General features: G+C 46.3%; 1 protein-coding gene across 6 annotated transcripts in view; it reads left to right on the top strand.

The window, feature by feature from the left end:
• The window catches only part of HGFAC (HGF activator), a 1108062-nt gene that overhangs the window by 463646 nt on the left and 621925 nt on the right, over window positions 1-22491 (top strand). For all 6 annotated transcript variants that reach the window (XM_069632041.1, XM_069632043.1, XM_069632038.1 and 3 more), the window contains exon 4: window positions 1347-1414. In XM_069632041.1, coding sequence (XP_069488142.1) covers window positions 1347-1414 — 68 coding nt within the window. The remainder of the gene's footprint in view (window positions 1-1346; window positions 1415-22491) is intronic.

Genomic DNA, 22491 nt, shown 5'->3' with positions numbered 1-22491 from the left:
ATGCAGTGTTTCCCTGTGTAAAGGTTGACCTATGACTTTGTTCATATGAACTTGGAGATCAGACTGTCCAAGGTGCCTCATATGTACTTCTCTTGTCTGAATTAGAAGAAACAATATTTTATGAATTCAGCTGGCCTCGGAAGAATTATGTTCAATATTAAAAGTGGGAGAATCCACTGTCTTTTTTTCTTCTTTTTATGTAAATGTGATGTCGAGATGTCTCAGTAAGATTTCCTTTGTTGCTCATTGATCATGTGCCCACCAGCCTTTGAAGAAGTTTCTGGGACTTCAACAGCTAATGGAACTACCGTCAAAGTGTACTATTTTAGTTAGTCCAACAAAAGAGATCAAAACTTGGATTTTGTTTGGTTCAATATTTTGTATGTCATTGGGCCTCATTACGAGCATGGCGGTAGCCGTGCCTGTGTGGCAGGCACAGCTACCGCCACGGCCTCCCGCTAGTGGGCAATAACCGGCCCATTACGAGTGGGCCAGTAATTGCCCAACCGCGCATGGAAGAATGGGTGTGGGGGGCATGGTTGCACCGGTACCGTTAATAACAGTGCCGGTGCAATCAGGAGTTCAGCTTGCGGGTGCCGCAAAGCTTGCCAGCTAAGACCTGGCGGGCTGTCAGGAACCCGCAAGCAGAACTCGTAATGCGGCAGCCCGGTATGAACGGTGCCGGTGCCTTACCAGCACCGTTCATACCGTGCCCGCCACACTTATAATGAGGCCCATTAAATAGCTTTTAATGCCCAACAATGCACAGCGCATTTATTCACAAAGATTTGCACTGGATCAAATTAGGCGATGCGCTGAGCAACTCGGATTTGCTCCTGCATTCTCATTGGCTTTCACAAAGCCTAAAACCAGAGCACATCTGGGGGAGCACCCCTGAGATGTTCATGCGCAAAAGCGTTCCCCAATGATTTGCAGCCCTGGATTTGCGTTAGTTAGGCATTGCAAATTTGGTATGAGATTCTCAGTACCTCTCATGACTTGCTCCAGTTCAAAGGTCAGTGAAAAGGGCGCAAAAATCTGGAAAAGGCATAATCATGACGGGGCAATCATTAGTTATTTCATTTGATACAAGTGCATTTGTTTTGTACTTTGTTGAACTAGAAGACACCGACAGTGATTAATGAACACCTGATGCTGCTCATCTGATCGTGCCTTTTTAAAATATATTCCAAATGAAATTAACTTAAATTAATGCCTTGTCAGATAAGTGCCAACTGTATTTATTAGTATATATTGAATGCTTTAAAAATGTATATGTTTATACCAAAAATAATATACTGTTAACAACCCTCTTCATTTGATTAAATCACACATTTCATTTGCAGGTGTGCAACTACGCCAAACCATGATCGTGATGGAGAGTGGGGGTATTGTGAATCCGTTCCGGAAATAGGTGAGCCATTGCAATCGTCTTCCGCGTTACGATGGAAATCCGACATCATGTCTAGTGTTTGTGAGCTCCATCGTGGCTTTCATTTTCATTCTCATGCTTGACTTCGTGGTCTTAGTTCCAAGCAAGTAGTTACATCCAAGAACCCCGAATGCACCCCTAAAAACCACAAACATGTATAAATGTGTATAGCTGTGTGTGCTAAAACAGTACTCCAGCTCCTAGTAAGCTTGGCTTGTTGGGCCATGGAGAAAGGGTCTTAACAGCCTGTATGTAATGAGAGCCCTGTGTTAGACTTGTTCTTCCTGACTGGAAGGTCGGTACATCAGACAAGCACCTAGGGCCCCAGAGATACCAAGCACGTCTGGTCTATCACATCTGCATGAAAGAATTCATACTAAGAATGTTCTTGTCCTTCCTATTTTAGATGTGATTAGTTAATGTTAGCTGTGTGTGCTTGCTGTTGGTATTTTAACCAGGGGCACCATTTAAGAGCGGATTGTTGTTGCGTATGTGGTACGGTACGTTTTGTTGATTATTTGTTCTTTCTTTGCATACTGTCTACATTGCTATAGAGAAGCTTGAAGCTGCTGAGGATACAAATAAGACAAGGAGGGTGTTTGTGTGTAGGAGGCAGTGATGAGGGAATTAGTATATGGAAGAAGCACCAAAATACTCTGTTGGTTAATTGAAGAGGAGAGAGGGATTGCTGCTTCCAAGCGCTCTGAGCCATTGGATTTCCAAAACGAAGCATAGCTCATACAGCTGCGGTGACCAGAGTGAGCATCAATGCTCAAAAGGGCCTTTGCCGCAGGAATGGCAGGGCTCAACCTTTGCACTTGCCGCTAGCCTTTGGCTAGTGATAATCGAGGGTTGGCAAGTGAGAAATGGTATGCTGTACGTATGTGCAGAACTGAGGTGGCAAGTAACTTTTCAAGGCTGGCTCACAGCTTGCAACTTTAAACTACACACTGTTCTCTAAAGGGGATAGCATGGTGTCTCAGAGGATATCCCTGGGGGAAGGGGTGTGAAGGGGGGATACAGCTTGCAACTTTAAACTACACACTGTTCTCTAAAGGGGATAGCATGGTGTCTCAGAGGATATCCCTGGGGGAGGGGGTTTGAAGGGGGGATACAGCTTGCAACTTTAAACTACACACTGTTCTCTAAAGGGGATAGCATGGTGTCTCAGAGGATATCCCTGGGGGAGGGGGTGTGAAGGGGGGATACAGCTTGCAACTTTAAACTACACACTGTTCTCTAAAGGGGATAGCATGGTGTCTCAGAGGATATCCCTGGGGGAGGGGGTGTGAAGGGGGGATACAGCTTGCAACTTTAAACTACACACTGTTCTCTAAAGGGGATAGCATAGTGTCTCGGAGGATATCCCTGGGGGAGGGGGTGTGAAGGGGGGATACAGCTTGCAACTTTAAACTACACACTGTTCTCTAAAGCGGAAAGCATGGTGTCTCGGAGGATATCCCTGGGGGAGGCGATGTGAAGGGGGGATACAGCTTGCAACTTTAAACTACACACTGTTCTCTAAAGGGGAAAGCATGGTGTCTCAGAGGATATCCCTGGGGGAAGGGGTGTGAAGGGGGGATACAGCTTGCAACTTTAAACTACACACTGTTCTCTAAAGGGGATAGCATGGTGTCTCAGAGGATATCCCTGGGGGAGGGGGTGTGAAGGGGGGATACAGCTTGCAACTTTAAACTACACACTGTTCTCTAAAGGGGATAGCATGGTGTCTCGGAGGATATCCCTGGGGGAGGCGATGTGAAGGGGGGATACAGCTTGCAACTTTAAACTACACACTGTTCTCTAAAGGGGATAGCATGGTGTCTCGGAGGATATCCCTGGGGGAGGCGATGTGAAGGGGGGATACAGCTTGCAACTTTAAACTACACACTGTTCTCTAAAGGGGATAGCATGGTGTCTCGGAGGATATCCCTGGGGGAGGGGGTGTGAAGGGAGGATAAAGCTTGCAACTTTAAACTACACACTGTTCTCTAAAGGGGTTAGCATGGTGTCTCGGAGGATATCCCTGGGGGAGGGGGTGTGAAGGGGGAGGTGTTCAATATGCAGGCCATGAGACTGATGTCCAAGGTCGGTGAGCCCAAAACAAAATATGCGTGCAAGGACCCTGTGTCCAACTGCAACTGTTATTTGCAGCGGTGACTCTAATGACATCTTTGAAGGTTTGTGAAATGGCATGCAGCTTCAGGAGCAGTAGATAGCTAGGACTGCAAAGGTACCATCATAAATCAATGAATTAACAATGTATACAACACGGTTTTAAAATGACATACTTGAGTCAGTGGGCAACCAATGACCGAGACTACTATTCACCATATCTAAGGTGTATTTGTCGAGCTGCGGATTGCCCGCTGGCGCTCTATGCCAGCGTTTTCTTCATGCAGCTCTTACATTTACAGTGATTTGTGCTTAGATGCAAAGAACTCAGCTCTAATAAAAACGAACCTACTACCAAATGATTCACACAATATATTAGGCTATGCGCAGGTGCTAATTAGCTGAGACTTCAAGCAAATCTTTTCATGTAATATAGAGAGGCATACAAACAGAAAGTCATCTCTGACAAACATCAAGTTCTTAAATCACGTTTCGTAAGACAGTAAGGATCCAAGGGACTCCACGAAGACCACTTGAACTTCGGGAAGACCCTCTACGCTTAGTTCTAAACCCTGCAAGCTTTTCTATATGAGATTGAGAACTAGTTCTCTCATAAAGCACTATCATGGACGTTGATTCACCAAAATGCCAACACACTTCACCAAAATGCCAACACACACTCAATGACATCACAGGAAATTACCTCGCATAACCTTCGACCCTGATGACATTAACGCAAGTGGCATCACTAATGTAAAAAAAAAAGATACTCAAACTGACAAAAGGCTACTTTATTTACCAACCTATTTATTGAATAGGTTGATGCCTTGAAATGACATGGGTGCAGTCGTGATATGCCAGGGGCACATGAAAGAGTGCCATCAAAGGCCCAGGGCATGGATATCAGTAAAGTCACTGCTAGAACAAATCTGCTAATGGATGCCAGTTTTAGCCTTGTCAGCCTTGTTTTAATGAAGTCTCACATGCCCAGGTGCTGCCAAAATGTGCAGCCTCATACAATCAAAGTTCTGCTATGAAATGCCACGTACAGAGACTTAAGACCAAGAACTGCCAGCTTTTTCCAGGTACAGGCTCATATAACAGGTACATCTATCATATTATAGAGGCAGCCTTACATGCCTACGTACTGCCGTCATATGGAAAGTGCAGCATCATATGCCTGGGTACGGCCGTGGCAAGCTGCATGCAATGCCAGACCTTTATTCCAGATAGCGCCGCATTTTTCTGTTACAGCCATATTGTCCTTGCATACACATGCACAACACACATACGCAAAGTGCAGCCTCAAAGTTCATGGCACTACCCCCCATTTTTTTTGCCAGGCACTACCCACCTTGTGCCACGTGTATCCAGGGCTTTAAGTGGGGTAAGAAATCGAGGGGGGGCTCAGTTGGGGGGAGTGGCTTGTGGGAGGGGCGTGGCCTAAAATGTACGCAAACCGTAAGGTATCCACACAAATATATATAAATGTTACATATTTGTGTGCGTACCTTGCTATGGTTTGTGTACTTTGCAAGCCATCTTTTATAAATATCTGTTTATAAATGATGGCCTGCAAAGTACACAAACCATAGAAGGTGCGCACACAAATATGTAACATTTATATATATTTGTGTGCATACCTTACGGTTTGCGTAGTTTTCAGGTCATCTTTTTAAACATATAGCGGTTTATAAAAAAAATGGCTTGAAAATTCAAATTTAAAGGAATCCCCAGGTTCGCCGAGGGTTAAAGACGCCTCGGCGACCTGGGGAAACAAAGGGACAGTAACTGCCTCTGGTGACCCCTCGGTCGAGGGGTCACCAGAGACAGTTACCTTGACTGACATAAGTGGCAGCCAGGCACAGCGTCGCTGTGGCTGGCTTCCATTTCTGTCAGCTTCAATGACTTCATGGCAGGCGCATCTCCCGTTGCTGCTGCAGCCACGGCGGGATAATGTGTCCCGCCAGTGTTGTGGTGGGACCGGGGCCCCGGCAGGGCCCCGGTTCAGCCCCATTTTTTGGAGACTGCGGGGCCCGCCCCGGCCCACTTAAAGCACTGCGTGTAGCCTCATATTTCGGCTTCCGTCATCAGCTGACACATACAAAGGGCCTTGGAAGCGACCACACACACGCCCCCTTGGCCGGTCCCGAATCACTTTTCTAGGACATGCAAATCAATCTTCAAGAGAGGGGGCGCAAGTCTGATATCTCAGGCTGTCGTGTATCTGCTGTTATTCGTTCATTCTGGTCTTTTTTCCATGATACATTCAGTCCTAGAAGCACAAGAACGCATAGGAACAAATACAGGACTGTGTGGAGATTTCCTCCTGCCCTGTCAAGCAATTACACACTTTTCCCCAACCTCGAGAGTCCTGACCAAAAAGACGGCTGCACATTATTAATGCTCTGTTAAATCACTCTGAACATTCCTCCTTTCATAGCATATTACAAGCGAAAAAGCAATGCTCTGGAGAAACGCGAGAGCCCAAAGGGTTCGTTTGTTCCATGTTCATAACATTTGAGATTATGGGCCGGAGTCTGGAAATGTCAAGTAAAAAGAAACGTGCCGAGGCTGCGTTATTTTTAGTTGGGCATCGGACTCCTTGTTCACCCACGTGACCTGTGCATTACTGAGGGACTCTGCGGCAAAGCAAAAGACTTACTGGCCCGGCCGGCCCAGTACACGCCCTGATACTAACGGGTGACCTTCTGCTAGATCGATCCCACGTGGGCACGGGCAGTACATTTTTATATGATAAGTTATTTATAACGCGCTTAACATCCAGAGGTTTCTAAGCGCAGACCCGAGGATCGACCATGTGGTCTTGCTTCCAAGGCGAGCACATTGCCCCTGAGCTATCCTCCCCTTACACTGACAGATTTGATAGCGCCTGCCATTGTGTAATTACACGGGGGACAGAAATGCAAGTGGCACAGCAGCGGGCTCCACATGCTCTACTTTCAAAATGCACGAAAGGGCCCGAAATTACTCTGTCGTGCAGTATTGAGAAATCGGGAAGTGCAGTACGCATCGCAACATGACCCTCTTATTTGCAAAACAGCACAAAGAGGGTGAAACAGATGCAGCTGAATGGAGTTACCATTGATGCACACATTCAGCTGCAGGCGCTCCTTGTGCAATATGCACAACTCTTTTGCGCAGGTGAAGAATGCACGAGCGAATGTCATCACCAGCCCCAAAAAAAGGTTTTGAGAATCAGGCCTTGTGTGTTCATTGAAAATGACTCATATTTTACGAAAAGCTGCATGTCCACTATTGAACATGTCATCATTGCATACAATGCCCGCACCGTTGCCTTCTTGTACAACATTCAAATCAATGCAAAATACATGTTTCAGTAAAAAAAAAAGTGAAATGTTAAAAGGTTGTCTCTGCATCTGCTTAATGGAACTTAGGTGTATTCAGCAGCGTAGGGACACGCATTAGATTGCAGGAACTCAGCAGCCTGGGTACAGAAAGACGTCTGGTGATGGAACAGGCATGACGTTGACGTTTGTGATTTATTTCTTACACTTTAGAAGGGTTGAAGTCGATGTGAGATCTTGGCTTGGGGTCTGTCGCCATTCACAGCCCCATACTCCTGAGGTAAGTCGGTTTGCACTGCCACTGTGTTTTGCACGCTAGGGGTCGCAAGGGCAGTGCCAAAGGTAGCAAAGTGACAGCCACGGGTGCCAGCTGCTAGCTCTGGCAACAGCTAGAGGACTCCGGAACTTAATTTCTGAACATATACAATCATTTTGATTGGATAATGGAATGAAGCTGCCTGCATAGCTGTGTTAGATGAATTCAGTGAGGCACACAGAGAAGAGTACCGAGGGTAAGATGATTAATAGATGTGATGAAATCATTTTCTGGCCAGGAGAAGAGCAATGGCGCGCTAGCCAGAAACATGTACCACAGCGTGGCTCGGCATGGGTTCACTCATAAAGGTAAAACAGGTCAAATGCCTTCTTCACCTCCATACTGGTAACATGGGCAGAGGGCAGACTATGCTATTTTATTTGTATTTTGGTTTAAAAAATAAACCTTAAACAAGTTACAGAGTTCAACATGTTATAAATCAGCAAGAAAGACAAAACAAAAGAAGGAAAAACAGAAAAAGAAAAGAAAACACATTTTGGAATATATAAAATTGCAGAATAAGATTCATAACAATTTGTAACTGTTCATACAATACATGATTAAATCGATTCATAGATCTGATTTTGAAATATGTTTCCAATCCACAGTCACAGGTTTAAAAGTGATTCATCATTCAAAAAAGAATTACTAGGGGTCCCCAAAGCCCCGATATTAAGGACTCAGTATCCCCGAGCATCATCCTCGCCCACAGGCCATTTCCCGCATCCACAAACGAGGAGTTGCAAAATCTGTCAAGATACCTCTGTCTCAGGTGGCTGGTGTGAGTACAATAGATGGCAAGGTGTTTTAGGGACTTGGTTGCCTTTTCGTTACCACAGAACCTGCATGTTCTTTTATCTTTTGCAATGGCCCTTCTTGGACCAAGACTATCAATTGTTGGAAGCTGATTTAATTTAAATCTAATATACCATCTCCTCAATTTATTACAACGAGAAAAAAATAGAAATACGTTGATAAGAAAATTCTTTTCCTATAAAATATGGACTATTTGGTATATAGTGAAGACGTGTTGAGTTTATCAGCATTTATGCACAATTTCTATCATATAGTTTCTTCTTGACTTTAATTGGATTACTGATCAATTATAATATGTCAGAACCTAACTCAGTTAAAAGACTATCAAGATAGTCATATTTGCCACTGAATCTACAGACTTTTCAGCTAAAATGATATTATAGTCTTCAAACAGACTATTGGGGGAGGGGTAGTCACGGGTCTTGGCATAGACTGACAGCCTCTTCCAGATTACCAAAGATTCAAGTGATATGAGCCACAGCACATGACCCAGGACACAGGTATTGATAGAGCCAAACCTCGTTTTTTTCATATCATTGTTTTGAGGGAGTTTAAGAAGGACCCCGCATTTACAAGCACCACTTCTAGGCCATAAATCAAAGTGGGCACAATTTTGGCACTTTAAAATCTCAACGCAGGGATGATTGAAAATGTACAATACGTTGAATAGACACGTTTTAGGTGGGCAAATAGGGGCTGCATCCTTGCTCAAAGACTGTCCTGAGTTCCCGTAAAAGGGGAATTTAGCTGGATAGTGAAACCCAGATATTTAAGAGTGGTTACTCTCTCCAATTAAAATCACACACATTCCAAGACATTATTTTTGGGGATCTTTTGTTATAAAAGATTAGTATCTTAAACTGACTGCCATTGACTTTGAGGTTTTTGTTAACTACACAAGCGTGATAGTAGACAGTTTCCTTTGCAGACCAGTAGGGATGTAGTAATAAAAGAGCAGGTTGTCTGCAAAGGCAAGCCAATGGAAGGTCATGGAACCTAATTTGACCAGAAAATAATTAATAGAGTCCCACAGGTTATTGACGTCTGATAGATACAGGTTAAAAAGTAGCAGAGCAAAGATACAGCCCTGACTTAAGCCACTGAAGGTGTCCGTTGGGCGGGACAGAAAACCATCCGCACACAGTCTGATCCTGACCTTGGTCTCCTCATGAAGGAGAGCTATTAGTTTCACCAAACTTCACAAGATACACCAAAGTCTAAGTTTAGCCCATAATCTCACATATAACACGGTCAAAGGCACTAGTCATGTGCATACTGGCTAGTCGTCTCTTAGTTGCAGCGTATAAATGGGTGAGAATGGACCGATTTAGTGAGGTTCCCAGTCTTTTCCTAAACCTTACCTGAAATTTACCGAGCAGGTGCAGGCTGATAACTGCCTGAGCCAGCTCCTTTAGAAGGAATGAACCAAAGACCTTGCTGGGGGCATTTAGAATTGCGATAGGTTGATAGTTTGCAGGATTCTTTCTTCCCCCTTTTTTGGTATGTCAGAATGTTGTTAGAACAATTCCACGATGAAGGAAGCTTCTGATTATCATCAACATCCATACAAATCCCATGTAATGTGTGGGACCAAAGTTCTGGCTCTTGTTTCAATATGATTGGGGCAAGATTATCAGGCTTTCGAAGTCTTCATTTTTTGAATCGCCTCCTAGCTGTTCTCCATGGAAAACACCTTAGCTTGACTGTTGCTCAGAATCTGGACATCAACCTTTGTCTTCACCTTAGTAAACCTTGCTCGTACGCCACCCATGCAGATTCTGCAATTATGTTGACATGAAATTCTTGAGGGATGCTGTATATCTTGTTAGTGAGTTCCCAAAATCTAGCAGTGGCGCTTCCTTTTAGAAAGAGGAGCATTATTTGGCTGTATACTGCAAACATTTCAGCCTTCAACCTCTTGATTAGATTTATATAGTTCTGGGAGACTTTGTTTTCCTAATCATAAAAGCCAGGGAATCTATTTTATTTATTCATTTTATTTATTTATTGTTCGCTTGTTAGGCCCTTATACAGCAAATCCCGGGAGGATAGCTCAGCGGCAACGTGCTTGCCTTGGAAGCAAGACGACACGAAGCAACACAGGTTCGATCCCCGGGTCCGTGCTTAGAAACCTTTGGGTATTTAAGCGGGTTATAAATACGCAACTAAGGCATAAAAAAAACAATTACGCAACTAAAAAAAAACAATTCCTGTAACAGCGCCTCGATGGCCGCGGGCTGTGTGAGCGCTTCAATAAATACATTCTGTTTCAAAGCGCTCACGGGTCAACAGGGAGGGAACATGGGATGGAAGTGCATTAAAAATACAGAGAATACACAACATATGTACAAGGGCAGCAAGGAAGAGGGAAGTGGGTAGGTGCTGGGGTGTCTGTGGGTGAGCCACAGATGAAGTGCAGCAAGGTAAGGTAAGTGCTACACTGCCTGGAGCTGCAATGGGTGGAAAGTTTGAGTCTCCAAGGCGGAGAGTGTGCCGAGGCAAGTTCTGAAGGGAGGCAATAGCTGGGGAGATTGGGTGAGGGTGGTTGTAAAGACTGGAGGGGGTATCTGTACTCCTGCTCTCTAGATGGCAGAGGAGAGGCACAGAGCACCCCAGCCAAGGTTCTCTATATTGGTATCGTGGTCGAGCAACCAAGTCTTAGCTCTCAGGAGGTGATGCGGGCTGGTTCTTAAGTACAGTGTAGTCCCCAAGCACCCACAAAGGAATGTCCACACACGTTGTTAGTGAAAACACAATCTTTATATAAATAAGGCTTTGATTATGTACACATACAATAACACACTCTGTGCTCCAACAATTCTAAAATGGTAAATATATACAGTCTCAATGTGGTACCACAATTACTCTTGATTCCATTAAAATGCATCAACTGTACTCAGTTCAAATGTCATACAAATCAGTTAATAAAGTGAACCAACAATAGACATAGGAGGAAAGCAGGTTGTTTAAAACAATAGGCAGAATACTGGGCCCTACCACTAGGCACAGTTCTGTATGAGTATTCCCCCCACCTGGGCAACCAGTAAATAAAGATATACTACAAGCCCAGTCAATATATTGTTTATATGAGTCTTATTTCCTTCTATAATAGCTCTATGCCCCAATGTACCTGGAATAGCAGAGTTCGACGTCGGGTCGTCTACGGATCCTTCTTGAGCAGCTCCATTTAAGGCAGGAGCCACAGATCATCGAGATCCTACGAGGAAAAAGGGTGAACACTGTTGTTGTGGCAGCAGCTTTGGTTCTTGCGGTGCTTGTTGATGATCGGCCGAAAACGTCCTGCAAGCTGAGGCGTGCGGTGCACCTCAACAACGAGTGTTCGTTGCCGCAAGGAGTCAATGAAGAAATTTGGCCCAGCAAGGGCGTTGAGTGGGCATCATCTCTGCGGTCTTCGGTTGGCGGGAAACCGACCAGTGAATTTGCCTCGGTCGTCGGCGGCCTTGACTTTCTCCGGCAGGATGAAAGCGGTCGACAAGGATGAGCAAGGGAGTCCTTGTTTCAATGTTCTAAGGCAAAGGAACACTGCAGCTCCAGTCGGCGACGGCGGTCGTCAATGGTGATGGACTTCAAAGTCCAGGCGCTTCTCTTTGTGATTCCGCGGCGGTCCCCCTCTCCGGTCGGCAGCTTTTCGAGGGTCTGACATTTAGGGAGCTTTGGCAAAGATCAGCTGGTGCATGATGGTCCCTCGTAGCTCGGGAAGAGGTCTCCTAGCCAGGTCCTCTTTTGGATGTGTTCCTTGACAGTCACACAGCTTTCAGATTAGCGAAGGACAGCAGCAGCAGTTCTTCTTCTTCCATTGGGCTTCAAGATTTAGCATCAGTTTTGACTTCAGCTTCTGAACGATTTCTAGCAGTGAGAGACCCCCACATATACTGTTCTGTCTCTCATTCATTCTGCTGGGTCACACTCAGGCAACCAATCACTCACGAGGGCATTCAGCAGGCAGCCAATCAGGCCCACAGTGCATTCAGGCCATTCTCCTCCATCTCAGACACTCACAACAAGTATTGTGTATTGGGACAAGTACCCAGCCATTCAGCACTCCACACTGCATTCATACCAGTTTCGGGCAGAGCTGTCTCAGTCTTTGAGTCTCATACCAGAAACTAGACACCCATAACAAGAAGTGCATATTGGTCATACACTCTATTCACCCAGGTCCCACCCCAAGGGTATACCCATAACATAAAGTCACTGGGAAGGCTCCATCCAATCTGGCCTGGACTTCCCCACAACACCATATATGGAACTTCCACCCAACAGCCAGTCAGGGGGAAGGGACAGAGTCAGGGCTTCCCAGGACTTCGGGACTACAAGGTAACAGGTAATAGAAAGCAAGAGGCCACAGGGGCCATCTTGTTTCCTATCAGGAATCAACTGATTCCAATGGCAGGGCCTGGGTATCCCAAAATGGAGGATATATGGTGTATGGGGTTGCTGTTGGTACTCTTGTTCAGAGGTAAATTGCGATAGCATTTCGGTGCTGGACTGCTGGTGTGGGCGGGACAAAGACTGATATGCAAATGGTTATTTACCATCTGTGAAAGGTACAGTGAGCTAAAACGTTGCTGCGGACTCTAGAGTGGGTACCATCCCATAGAGCAGGCCATTTTTGCCGTGTTCGTTCTCATAGAGGGGCGCCCATGACTCATTTTTTGATTTTTTCAAGGGCCTTAGGTATAGTCACCTTAAGTGTCCTAGAGTCTTCCAGACGTGGGCCCCTTGCTCACTGTGCTCAGAGACGCACAGCTCCACCTCATTGATGATGCCGAACAAGGCTGAAATACGTGTATGGGGTTGCTGTTGGTACTCTTGTTCAGAGGTGAATTGCCATAGCATTTCGGTGCTGGACTGCCCATGTTGGCGGGACACAGACTGATATGCAAATGGATATTTCCCATCTGTGAAAGGTACAGTGAGCTAAAATGTGGCTGCAGACTCTAGAGTGGGTACCATCCCATAGAACAAGCAATTTTTGCCGTGTTCGTTCTCATAGAGGGGCCCCCATGACAAATTTTTTGATTTTTTCAAGGGCCTTAGGTTTAGTCACCCTAAGTGTCCTAGGGTCATCCAGACGTGGACGCCTTGCTCACTGTGCTCAGAGAGGCACAGCGCCACCTCACTGATGATGCCCAACAAGGCTGAAACATGTGTATGGGGTTGCTGTGGGTACTCTTGTTCAGAGGTGAATTGCCATAGCATTTCAGTGCTGGACTGCCCAGGTGGGCTGGACAAAGACTGATATGCAAATGGATATTTCCCATCTGTGAAAGGTACAGTGCGCTAAAATGTGGCTGAGACTCTAGAGTGGTTACCATCCCATAGAACAGGTAATTTTTGCCGTGTTTGTTCTCATAAAGGGGTACCCATGACTAATTATTCGATACTCACAGCACCTTCGAAAAGTCAGTATGGAGCTGCAACCAGCCCATACCCTGCTATGTGCCCTGTGCCACAGGTGCCCCAAAAACATACACTAGGGGTACAGGGTTGTACTCCAACCCATGCGTGCCATAGGGGTCTCCCAAGGGTCTGTTCACCAAACCAAAAAGAGTAAGAGCCGCACCACCAGAAGTCCCACATGAACTCCTGCCTGGAAAACAAGACAGAACATACATGATAAGGCAACAACGGACAAGGATACGGAGGCCCTGTCCCTCCAATGCATTTCCAACATCACAGTGGTCAAGGGCTCAAAGGATGCATAATTGTCCAAGACACCAATCACAGCAACATAGCGATTAGCCTTTAGAGGAGAAGGGAAGGAAGAGGCAAAGAGGAAAGTGTTTAGGTGCCTTTGGAATTTGGGAAAGTCCTGCTGAAGACGAAGCGGGAGGGGGAGGCTGTTCCATAGTAGGGATCCAGCTGAGGAAAGCGAACAACCTTTTGCTCTCTGTTTAGCGAAATGCTTTACACACAAGGAGTTGGTGCCAGAGGAGCATAGAGGTCTAGAAGGAGAGTAATTTGTACAAGAGAGTTGCAGATAGTGTGGTCCCTGGCCCCAGACAGCCTTGTGGATGAAGCAGAGGGATTTGATTTTAATCCATGCAACAACCGGGAGCCAGTGAAGACATTTTAGGGCAGGAGAGATGCAGTCCCTGGGCTTAAGGTCAAGGATAAGTCTCACTGCTCTATTCTAGATTAGCTGAAGGGGTCGCAGAGTTGAAGAAAGTAGAATAAGGAGGGGCCTATTGCATTAGTCAATCCTAGAGAGAACCAGGGCTCGGGAGACATTGAGCTTTTGGGAGAAAGTGAGAAAAGGGAGAATTCCTTTGAGAAGGAAGAGTTGAAAGTGGGACTTCTTAGCAATGTCCTGAGTGTGAGGGAGGAAGGAGAGACAGGAGTCCAGGATGACTCCAAGATTTCTGGCTTCAGAAGAAGGAGCAGGGGGAAAGCCCACGGAGGAAGGCCTGAGAGAAAGGAGAAGGAGGGAGCAGGGGTCTGATTGGGAAGGATCTCGGTTTTGCTGGCAATTGAGGCAGAGATCGTTGGCAGTGCACAAGGCCTGGATGGCAGACAGACATTCAGGGATGAAGGAAGGTGCGAGAGTGTCAGCAGGAAGTCTGAAAAAGAGTTGCGTGTACTTTGCCTAACACTGGAAGCAGGGGGAGAAGGAGGAGATGAGGAGTGCCAGCTGAGCAAGGTAGAAGCAAGGTAGAAGTTAAAGAGCCAAGGTGAGAGGATAGAACCCTGGGGGACACCACAGGTGGAGAAGGAAGTAGGGGAGGACAAGGTGCCCGGGATAACTTGGGAAGAGCGGTCCATAAGGAGAGAGGTCAGCCATTCCAGTGCCTGTTCTGAGATACCAAGGGTATCGTGGAGCCTTTGTATGAGGATGAAGTGGTTGACCGTGTGAAAGGCAGAGGAGAGATCAAGTAGGATGAGGACAGCTGGGGAGTTGTAGTCCAGGGAAGCGAGCAGTTCTTCACGGAGGGGGCGCACAGGGGGTGCTTGAGGGAGGAGGGGAAAGATCCAGTGGTGAAAGAGTGGTTGCAGAAATCAGTGCGCAGGGGTAAGAGAGCCAATGTTGTCCATGATAGTTCTGGACGAGCAGGGTCTAACCTGTTTGGAAGAAACCTTCATGGAGCGGACAATTCTTCTTCAGATGTGACAGGTGCGAACTAGAAGGTGGTAGGTGGGGGTTGAGTGGCTGAGGGAGGCAAAGGGTGTGAGAAAGGTTTGGTGGGTGAGTAACAAGGGTGTTCACAATGTCCTGGGCTTTGGTGGAAAATTGTGTGCCCAGTGCATTGCAGAAGGCCTGGGAAGGAAGAGGGGAGAGGAGACTGCGGAAGTGTTGGCTAGTTCCCTGCATATTTTCAGTTCAGCCTTGCTATTGGATGCACCAGACACCCGTGCATGAATGTGGGCCCTTTTCTTGGTACGGATGGATAGTCTGTATTGCCTTTGGAGTAGGCGGCAGGCCAGTTTAGTTATCAGAGGGTGAGCCTGAGGTTTGCCACTTCTGTTCAGCCGCTCAGCACTTTCGCTTCACTGCTGCAAGATTGGAGTCAAACCAAGTGTTACGCTTAGAGGCGGGTTTCAGGCGGATCGTCATGACTGGGGCAAGAATGTCAAGAGTATTGGTGATGGCCAAGTGGAAGCTGCTGAGAGCAGAGTTAGTTGAAGTGGCTGCAGTCAGGGGCAAGGTGGGAAGGAAGTAGAAGCAAGGGCAGCAGCTGACACTCATTTCATCGGGCGGATGTTCGTGAACGAGGTTGGCAGGGCTTTTGAGGGAGCGGAAGGAGGGCCAAAGGGAACCAGGTGGGAGGAGAGCAGAAAATGGTCTGACCGAGAGAGAAGGGTGACCAGAGGGTGAGGGGGAGAGAGAGGTCAGAGTGGATGATGGTGTCCGGAGTGTGACCAGCCGAGTGGGTTACACCAGAGTGAAGAATGGAGAGGGATAGAGAGGTGCAGGGGTCAATGAATAGAGTGGTTGCTGAGACAGGGAAGTCCAATTGGATGTTGAAGTCACCCAAGATGAGGAGGTTGGTGATATTCTGTGGTTAAAGTGGAGTAGTGTGCTTTAACTGTGTAAAGAACAGTTACAAAATGGGAAAAATGGTTGCTAAAAGTTGTCTAGCTGTAAACAGTAAAAAAATAAAAGCAGCGGAGCGCCGCTTCCAACCGCTACCCTTCACGTCGACCACTGAGCAACAAGTGTCACCAGGTGAAGGAGGTCTCTACCTTTGAAGGTTTTATGAGGGGAATTACAGGGGCGTGGTACTCCACTCAGAGGGGCAGGGGGAACAGTGAACGAGGTAGGAGAAGGAAGGAAGTGAATGAGGGAAGGCAGGTTCCAGTCAAAAGAGAAGGAGGTTGGGTTGAGGACCCTGAACCAGGATAGTGCCTGTGTGGTAGACATCAACGATGCAGCGTGAGGATGAGAAGCCGTCCAAGAGGACTTGCTACTTGGTGCCACTGTTAATGGGAGAGGAAGTGAAAGGGGAGAGAGTAGAGCTGAGTAGATATTAGATGAGAAGTCATAGATCTGGAGAGGAGACAGAGAAAAGGATATCAGTGAATACCTCTCTGGAAGTTGTGTGACACTCTATACCATGATAACTCTATACTATGATAACTCTTCAGTTGTCTAATGGCCGCCCTCTTTGTTTTTTTTTTGCTGCAGAGATCCCATGATTATATGTGTGTGTCCTTTACTTGGGAACACAACTGACACCCTTCTCTATTCCTTTAAACAATAGTTTCTGAACAGTTACTTTATAAGAATCAACCCCAAAAATGTAGTCATGCTGCAGAACAGCAATGCCTGGCAGCAGATCACCTAGAGCGTTATTACATTTCTTTGAGAGCCTGGAGTTCCATTTAACCTTGAGCCCCCTCCTGTGCCGCGTTATAGGTGCCAAATGGTGTGCATGGGTTAAAAGGGGATTACTGGGAAAGAAAAACTGGTCTCGAAGGAAATTATAGCATGATCTCCATGTCCAGTAAACCCTATGCAGAGAAAATAACTGCTTATTGAGAGAAATTCAGACACAAATATGTGATCTGTTCAAGAAGAAAGGGTTCCCCTTTTCTGTGTTGCCATTTCTGGATGATCTGCCTTGAACAAAGGCAGAACCAATAACAATTCACAGTAAGCCATAAAATGAGGCCAACGTGGACCTCTAGTCTTGATAGTACTATCAGTATCATAGGGTGGCATTGACAATACATTATCATGGTCCACTATAATATCCGCACAAGAGGAGTTAAAGTTGCCAGCAATCACAATGTTGTTTTGGTGACCCTCCCCCAACCATTTAGTAAGAAATACATTGATCTCATGCTGCATAACAACTATGTTTTTTTGACAGGGTAAACATAGATATGTATGAACAGCATGAGAGTCATTTCGAGAAGCTAAGGAAACCGCCAGGAGGACATTATCAATTGAGGCCTTCATGGTAGCTTGTAGATTCCATTTTAAGTCAATTGCTATAGCAGCTCCCCCCGAGGGTCGGCCCCTGATGCCCTTGATTGCTTCAGTAGAGAATGTTCTGTAACCTTATATGAAAAAAGGCCATGATAATATCAAAGTCAGCAAAAGCAAACTTGTCAAATTCGAATAACCGCAACAATTCCAAGAGAGAAACTTTAAGAAGTCAGTGCTAAAGTCGGCATTTGGTGCCTTCGGTCCTGACTTTTTAACAAGAGCAGCCAACAACCATGACCAGTTTTCTGGTTCCTTGGCAATGATCTAGGTTAGATGGTTTGCACTGGTGAAATTCAGGACATCAAAAACCATAGACCTAAAATCATCCACATGCTCCCACACTGAGAGCTCTATTATGGTTCAGTTGGCCATTCTTGCCAGAGTCCTTGCTGGGACTACACGCTTCCCATCTAGGAGCTGATGCTTATGGTCTGTGGTGGGTCACAAGAAGGACACAGACTCTGATTGGCCATTTCACTAATATTTCTTATGAAATAAAAAGATAATGCCTCGCTTTCCCTGGCTATAAGGCGTCCCTAACTAACAAAACAAGCTAATGTGCTCGTCAGTCATCAGTGAAAGTCCAAATTTGAATCAGTTCACTGTCCAAACTAACCTGTTCTAACCCTACCACTACTATATAACAGAAAGTCAGGAAAATGACTCGCTTCTCCTGCAGACTGTTTCTTCACCAAATTCAATTCAATATGGTATTCTTAAGTAGTTCTGGGCAACTACCTTTGTTAAGTCACACAGTTCTGATATTGAGTTCCTCAAATTTATAATCCTCTCTCACTTTGGATTACTCTTTTGATCCTTATGATCCTCTTCTTGTTTTCTTTTATTTGTATTTATAATTTTCCTCTCATAGGTCAATATTATCCAACACTTAACAGTTCTCTCTTGGTTTTCAATATTTAGATCACATTCTTATTCTTTGGTAGAAATCTATTCTGTATCACAGTCTTAAGGTTCTCCCCTTGAGCTCTCAGAGGGTAAATCTTCTGGAAAGGTTTGTCCTTCCCTGTGGTTATTTTATACTTATTGGAACAAATATGAGCTTACCAATGATGATTCTCTTGCTCTTCGCTCAATGCCTATATCTTAATACTAGCACAAGTATGGGCGTTCCAGTAATGATTCTTTTCCTCGTCATTCAATGACAATTGCTTATGACTGGGAAGAGTATGAACATTTCAGTAATGATTATCTTTCTCCTCATTCAAAACCAATCTCTTATGACTGGGGCGAGTATGGGCTTTCCAGTAGTGATTCTCCCTCTTTTTGATCTATGTCAATATCTTAGGACTGGGCCCGAGTATGAGCATTCAGATAATGATCCTCTTTTCCTTTATTCAATGTCAACATCTTAGGACTGGGACGAGTATGGATGTTTCAGTGATGATTCTCTTTCTCTTCATTCAATACCAATCTCTTAGGACTGGGATGAGTAGGATCGTTCCAGTAATGATTCTCTTTATTTTCATTCAATATCAATAACTTAGGACTGGGACGAGTAGGAGCATTCCAGTGTTGATTCTCTTTATCTTCATTCAATGTCAATAATTTAGGACTGGGATGAGTAGGAGTGTTCCAGTAATGGTTCTCAGTCCCCCTCCGGTGTCTCCAGCCTTCCACGTTACCTGTGGTATACCGGGATAAGGTCACTGGGTTTCTCGCCTGGTTGGGACGTTCATGTTCTCTTGTCAGCTTGGCCTCTTGTAGCCTCAGTGGTTGCACACACGACCTTTCCAGTTTTTCATTTGTCAGTACTTTGTGTCAGTGCAAGGTGGTGGTACCAGCGTTGTTTACGGACCTTAAAGACCACCTTTGTTCCTTTTCGCTCAGGCCACCACTTATCTCTTGTGAGGATGCCCTGCGTCCATCTAATTTTCTCTCTGTCTGTTCTCGTACATCAGAATCTTCCTTCAGGTTACTTTTCAGAATAGGATGCTGCTTGTCCTCTCTCTCCTCAGCACACACCTGCGAGTAGACTTGTATCACACAGATTATCTCAGCTACTTCCCAGTCCACACCCTTTTCCTTTGTTTTGCTGCTGTGGGCCTTCCTCGGTACAATGTTGCAGTCTTTTCTCTCTGTTTGTTGGTTCTGTATTCCTCTGAATATGTTTCTCCTTGTCTCAGTATAATGTAGTCTTTCGCATAAAGGGATAATCAACTTTCCTGGTAACAGTAGTATGAAGTAAGAAAAGTATGTTCTTCATAATTTTCTTTACTGGATGTTTTTAAAAGTGCATCATTGGTATAGTTTTTGGTCAGTTCCTCAAAAGAACATGGCTGACCCCCATCCTCCACCCACATCCTAGACGTCCTTGTCCCCAACGGCTACATCATCCAATACAGAGACGGGCAGAGGTCTTACAGTCATACACAAGACCTTGTGGCTCTGCACCAGACTTGAAATGGGCAACATTGCCTCCTTCTAAGACCTCTCCTTCCACTTCCTGCTCTCCCTGAGGGACACAGTCACCTTCTATTTCATCTACAGACCACCCAAACCCAACACCATCTTCATCTGAGACTTCACTGACCTGGTTACCACCATATCTCTTACACACACAAACAGCATCTTCCTAGGAGACTTCAACTTCCCAGGCAACAAGGCCACCACCCCATTAACAAAGCTCTCCTCAGCCTTCTCGACACCAACAGCCTCACACAACACATGAAAGACCCAACACACGAGAAAGGTAACATCCTCATCCTAATCATCATCGTACTGTTTTCCCTCCACTACAGCTGTCCTCTCTCGCTTGACTAATATGACCACCTAGCCGTGCCTTTCAACATCCTGCACATCAACCCAGTCAGTCACCCCTAGCAGACACCCCAGCAGACAAACCTTCAGGTCCTTCAAGAACTTGCCGGTGGAAGCCCTCACAGAAGACCTCGCCAACCTACAATTTACATGGACCGAACACTCTCAGCTGAACTGCGACTCTCTACTGGAAGCACTCAACAACACCCTCTCAGCCTCCATCGACCAACACGTGCCTCTGAAACAATGCACCTGCAAACCGAAACCGTCAACACCCTGGTACATGCAAGATCTCAACCTCAGCAAAAGAGTCATCAGGAAACAAGAAAAAACCTGGTGTCGCTCCAGGACTACATCTGACCTGGCACTGGTTCAAGTCCTACCTTGCCAACCACAAGTTTGCGCAGGTGGACTCTTCTAGATCGCCAATGCTCCGTGTCATCAGTGGAGCCCCACAGGGTTCCATCCTCTCCTCGGTAATCTTCAATTTATACATGGAGCTGTGGGGAGCCCTCCTAGCCACACACAACATCCACCTCCACCAATACGTCGATGACACACAGCTATACCTCAAGATCGACTCCATCAAGGACATCCATAGGCTCAAAACCTGCCTCTCTCTGATCCAGTCTTGGATGTCCAGTGCATACTTGAAGCTCAACCCCTCCAAGACCGAATTCCTACTCCTCACAAACGTCTAGGGAGGATAGCTCAGAAGCAACGTGCTCGCCTTGGAAGCAAGACTATACGGAGCAACACAAGTTCGACCGCCGGGTCCGGGCTTAGAAACCTCTGGATATTAAGCGTGTTATAAATAACCTATCATATCATATCATATCATATCATACCCAGACATATAGACCTGGCTATCAACCATGAACCCGGAGGGCTTCACACCCGAGCTCACCTCCTGCGCCAAGTCCCTCGGGTCCCTCGGATTCCACATCGACAAACACCTCTCCTTTAAGACACACATTCTTCGTATCAACTCTCTCTCCTGCGAAAGGTCAAGCCCTTCCTCCCTCTGGATAGCTTTAGATCCACCATTCAAGTACTGGTCCTATCCCACCTGGATGCAGCAATGCACTCCTCGAAGACCTCCGCCATCCTCCCTTGCGCTCCTGAGAAGTGTCCTACACACAGCTGCATGCCTCATCAAGGGTCTATGCAGATACAACCTCATCACCCCAGCCCTCATCGACCTTCACTGGCTCCCACTGCACGCACAAACCACCTTCAAATCTTGCTGCATCATCTATAAGGCAGTCTCCCTTAAGTGACCCAGCTACCTCCCAGAGAAACTCTTCATCTCTGGAGGACAGCACACCACCAGAAGCCAGGGCACGTGCAGACTTGAAATTGTCATGGCCATAGGGCAAGGACCACAAGTTACATCACTTAAAGGGTCCAGTTTGACCCAGTCCTGGCGCCTTTGGTGCCAGGCTCATGAGAAAGTGTGCTCTGCACACTTTATTCCTAGTGCACAGGTTATTCCATCTCTTGCAGGGCCCCCACGTGCATCCAGGCCGGGCCTGGCCATAGAAATACATTGGGCTACACAGGCAGCATCTTCTTGGAGTGGCAGGGTGGAGCCATCAAGCAGAGCAAATGGGGCATGGCTGGGGCCAGGCTATTTAAGCCTGCCCCGCCTGCATGCCATCACTTCGCGTTAGTCTGCTCATTCAGCGTAATGCTCACCGCTGCATGAATCGCTTTTTACCTGACTCCAGTAAACCACCGCCTGAAGCGCATGTTACCTGATTCCAGCAATACCATTGCCTGAAACGCATCTTACCTGATTCCAGCAATACCATTGCCCGTAGCGCATTTTACCTGATTCCAGCAATACCATCGCCTGAAGCGCATCTTACCTGATTCCAGCAGTACCATCGCCCAAAGTCTACCATTGCCAGCAGCGCATCTTACCTGCTTTCAGCAACACCATCTAACATCGTCTAAAGTGCACCTACCTGGCTCCAGCAATACTATCACCTGCAGCGCTCCTTACCTGCTGCGCAAGTCCAACACTTACACGGGAGCTCTTATCTACCAGCATCCTCGCAGCTGCAGCCTTGCATCTCCCGCCGACAGATCTTTGGACAGCTGCTCCTCATCTGACGTCGCCAGGCCATACCTGCAGGAGAAAAGGACAAATGAGGTCAGAAACCACATAAAGACAATTCGTTAAGGTCGCGCGCTACACAACCTTTGCGCTGACCCCAGGGCCCAAACTTACCATCTATTGGGACAT

The sequence above is a fragment of the Ambystoma mexicanum genome, chromosome 6q (genome assembly GCF_040938575.1).
Source record: "Ambystoma mexicanum isolate Mex_15411 chromosome 6q, UKY_AmexF1_1, whole genome shotgun sequence".
NCBI lineage: Eukaryota > Metazoa > Chordata > Amphibia > Caudata > Ambystomatidae > Ambystoma > Ambystoma mexicanum.
Note: the sequence above shows the minus strand (reverse complement) of the source record. Positions and strands in the feature narration are given on the sequence as shown.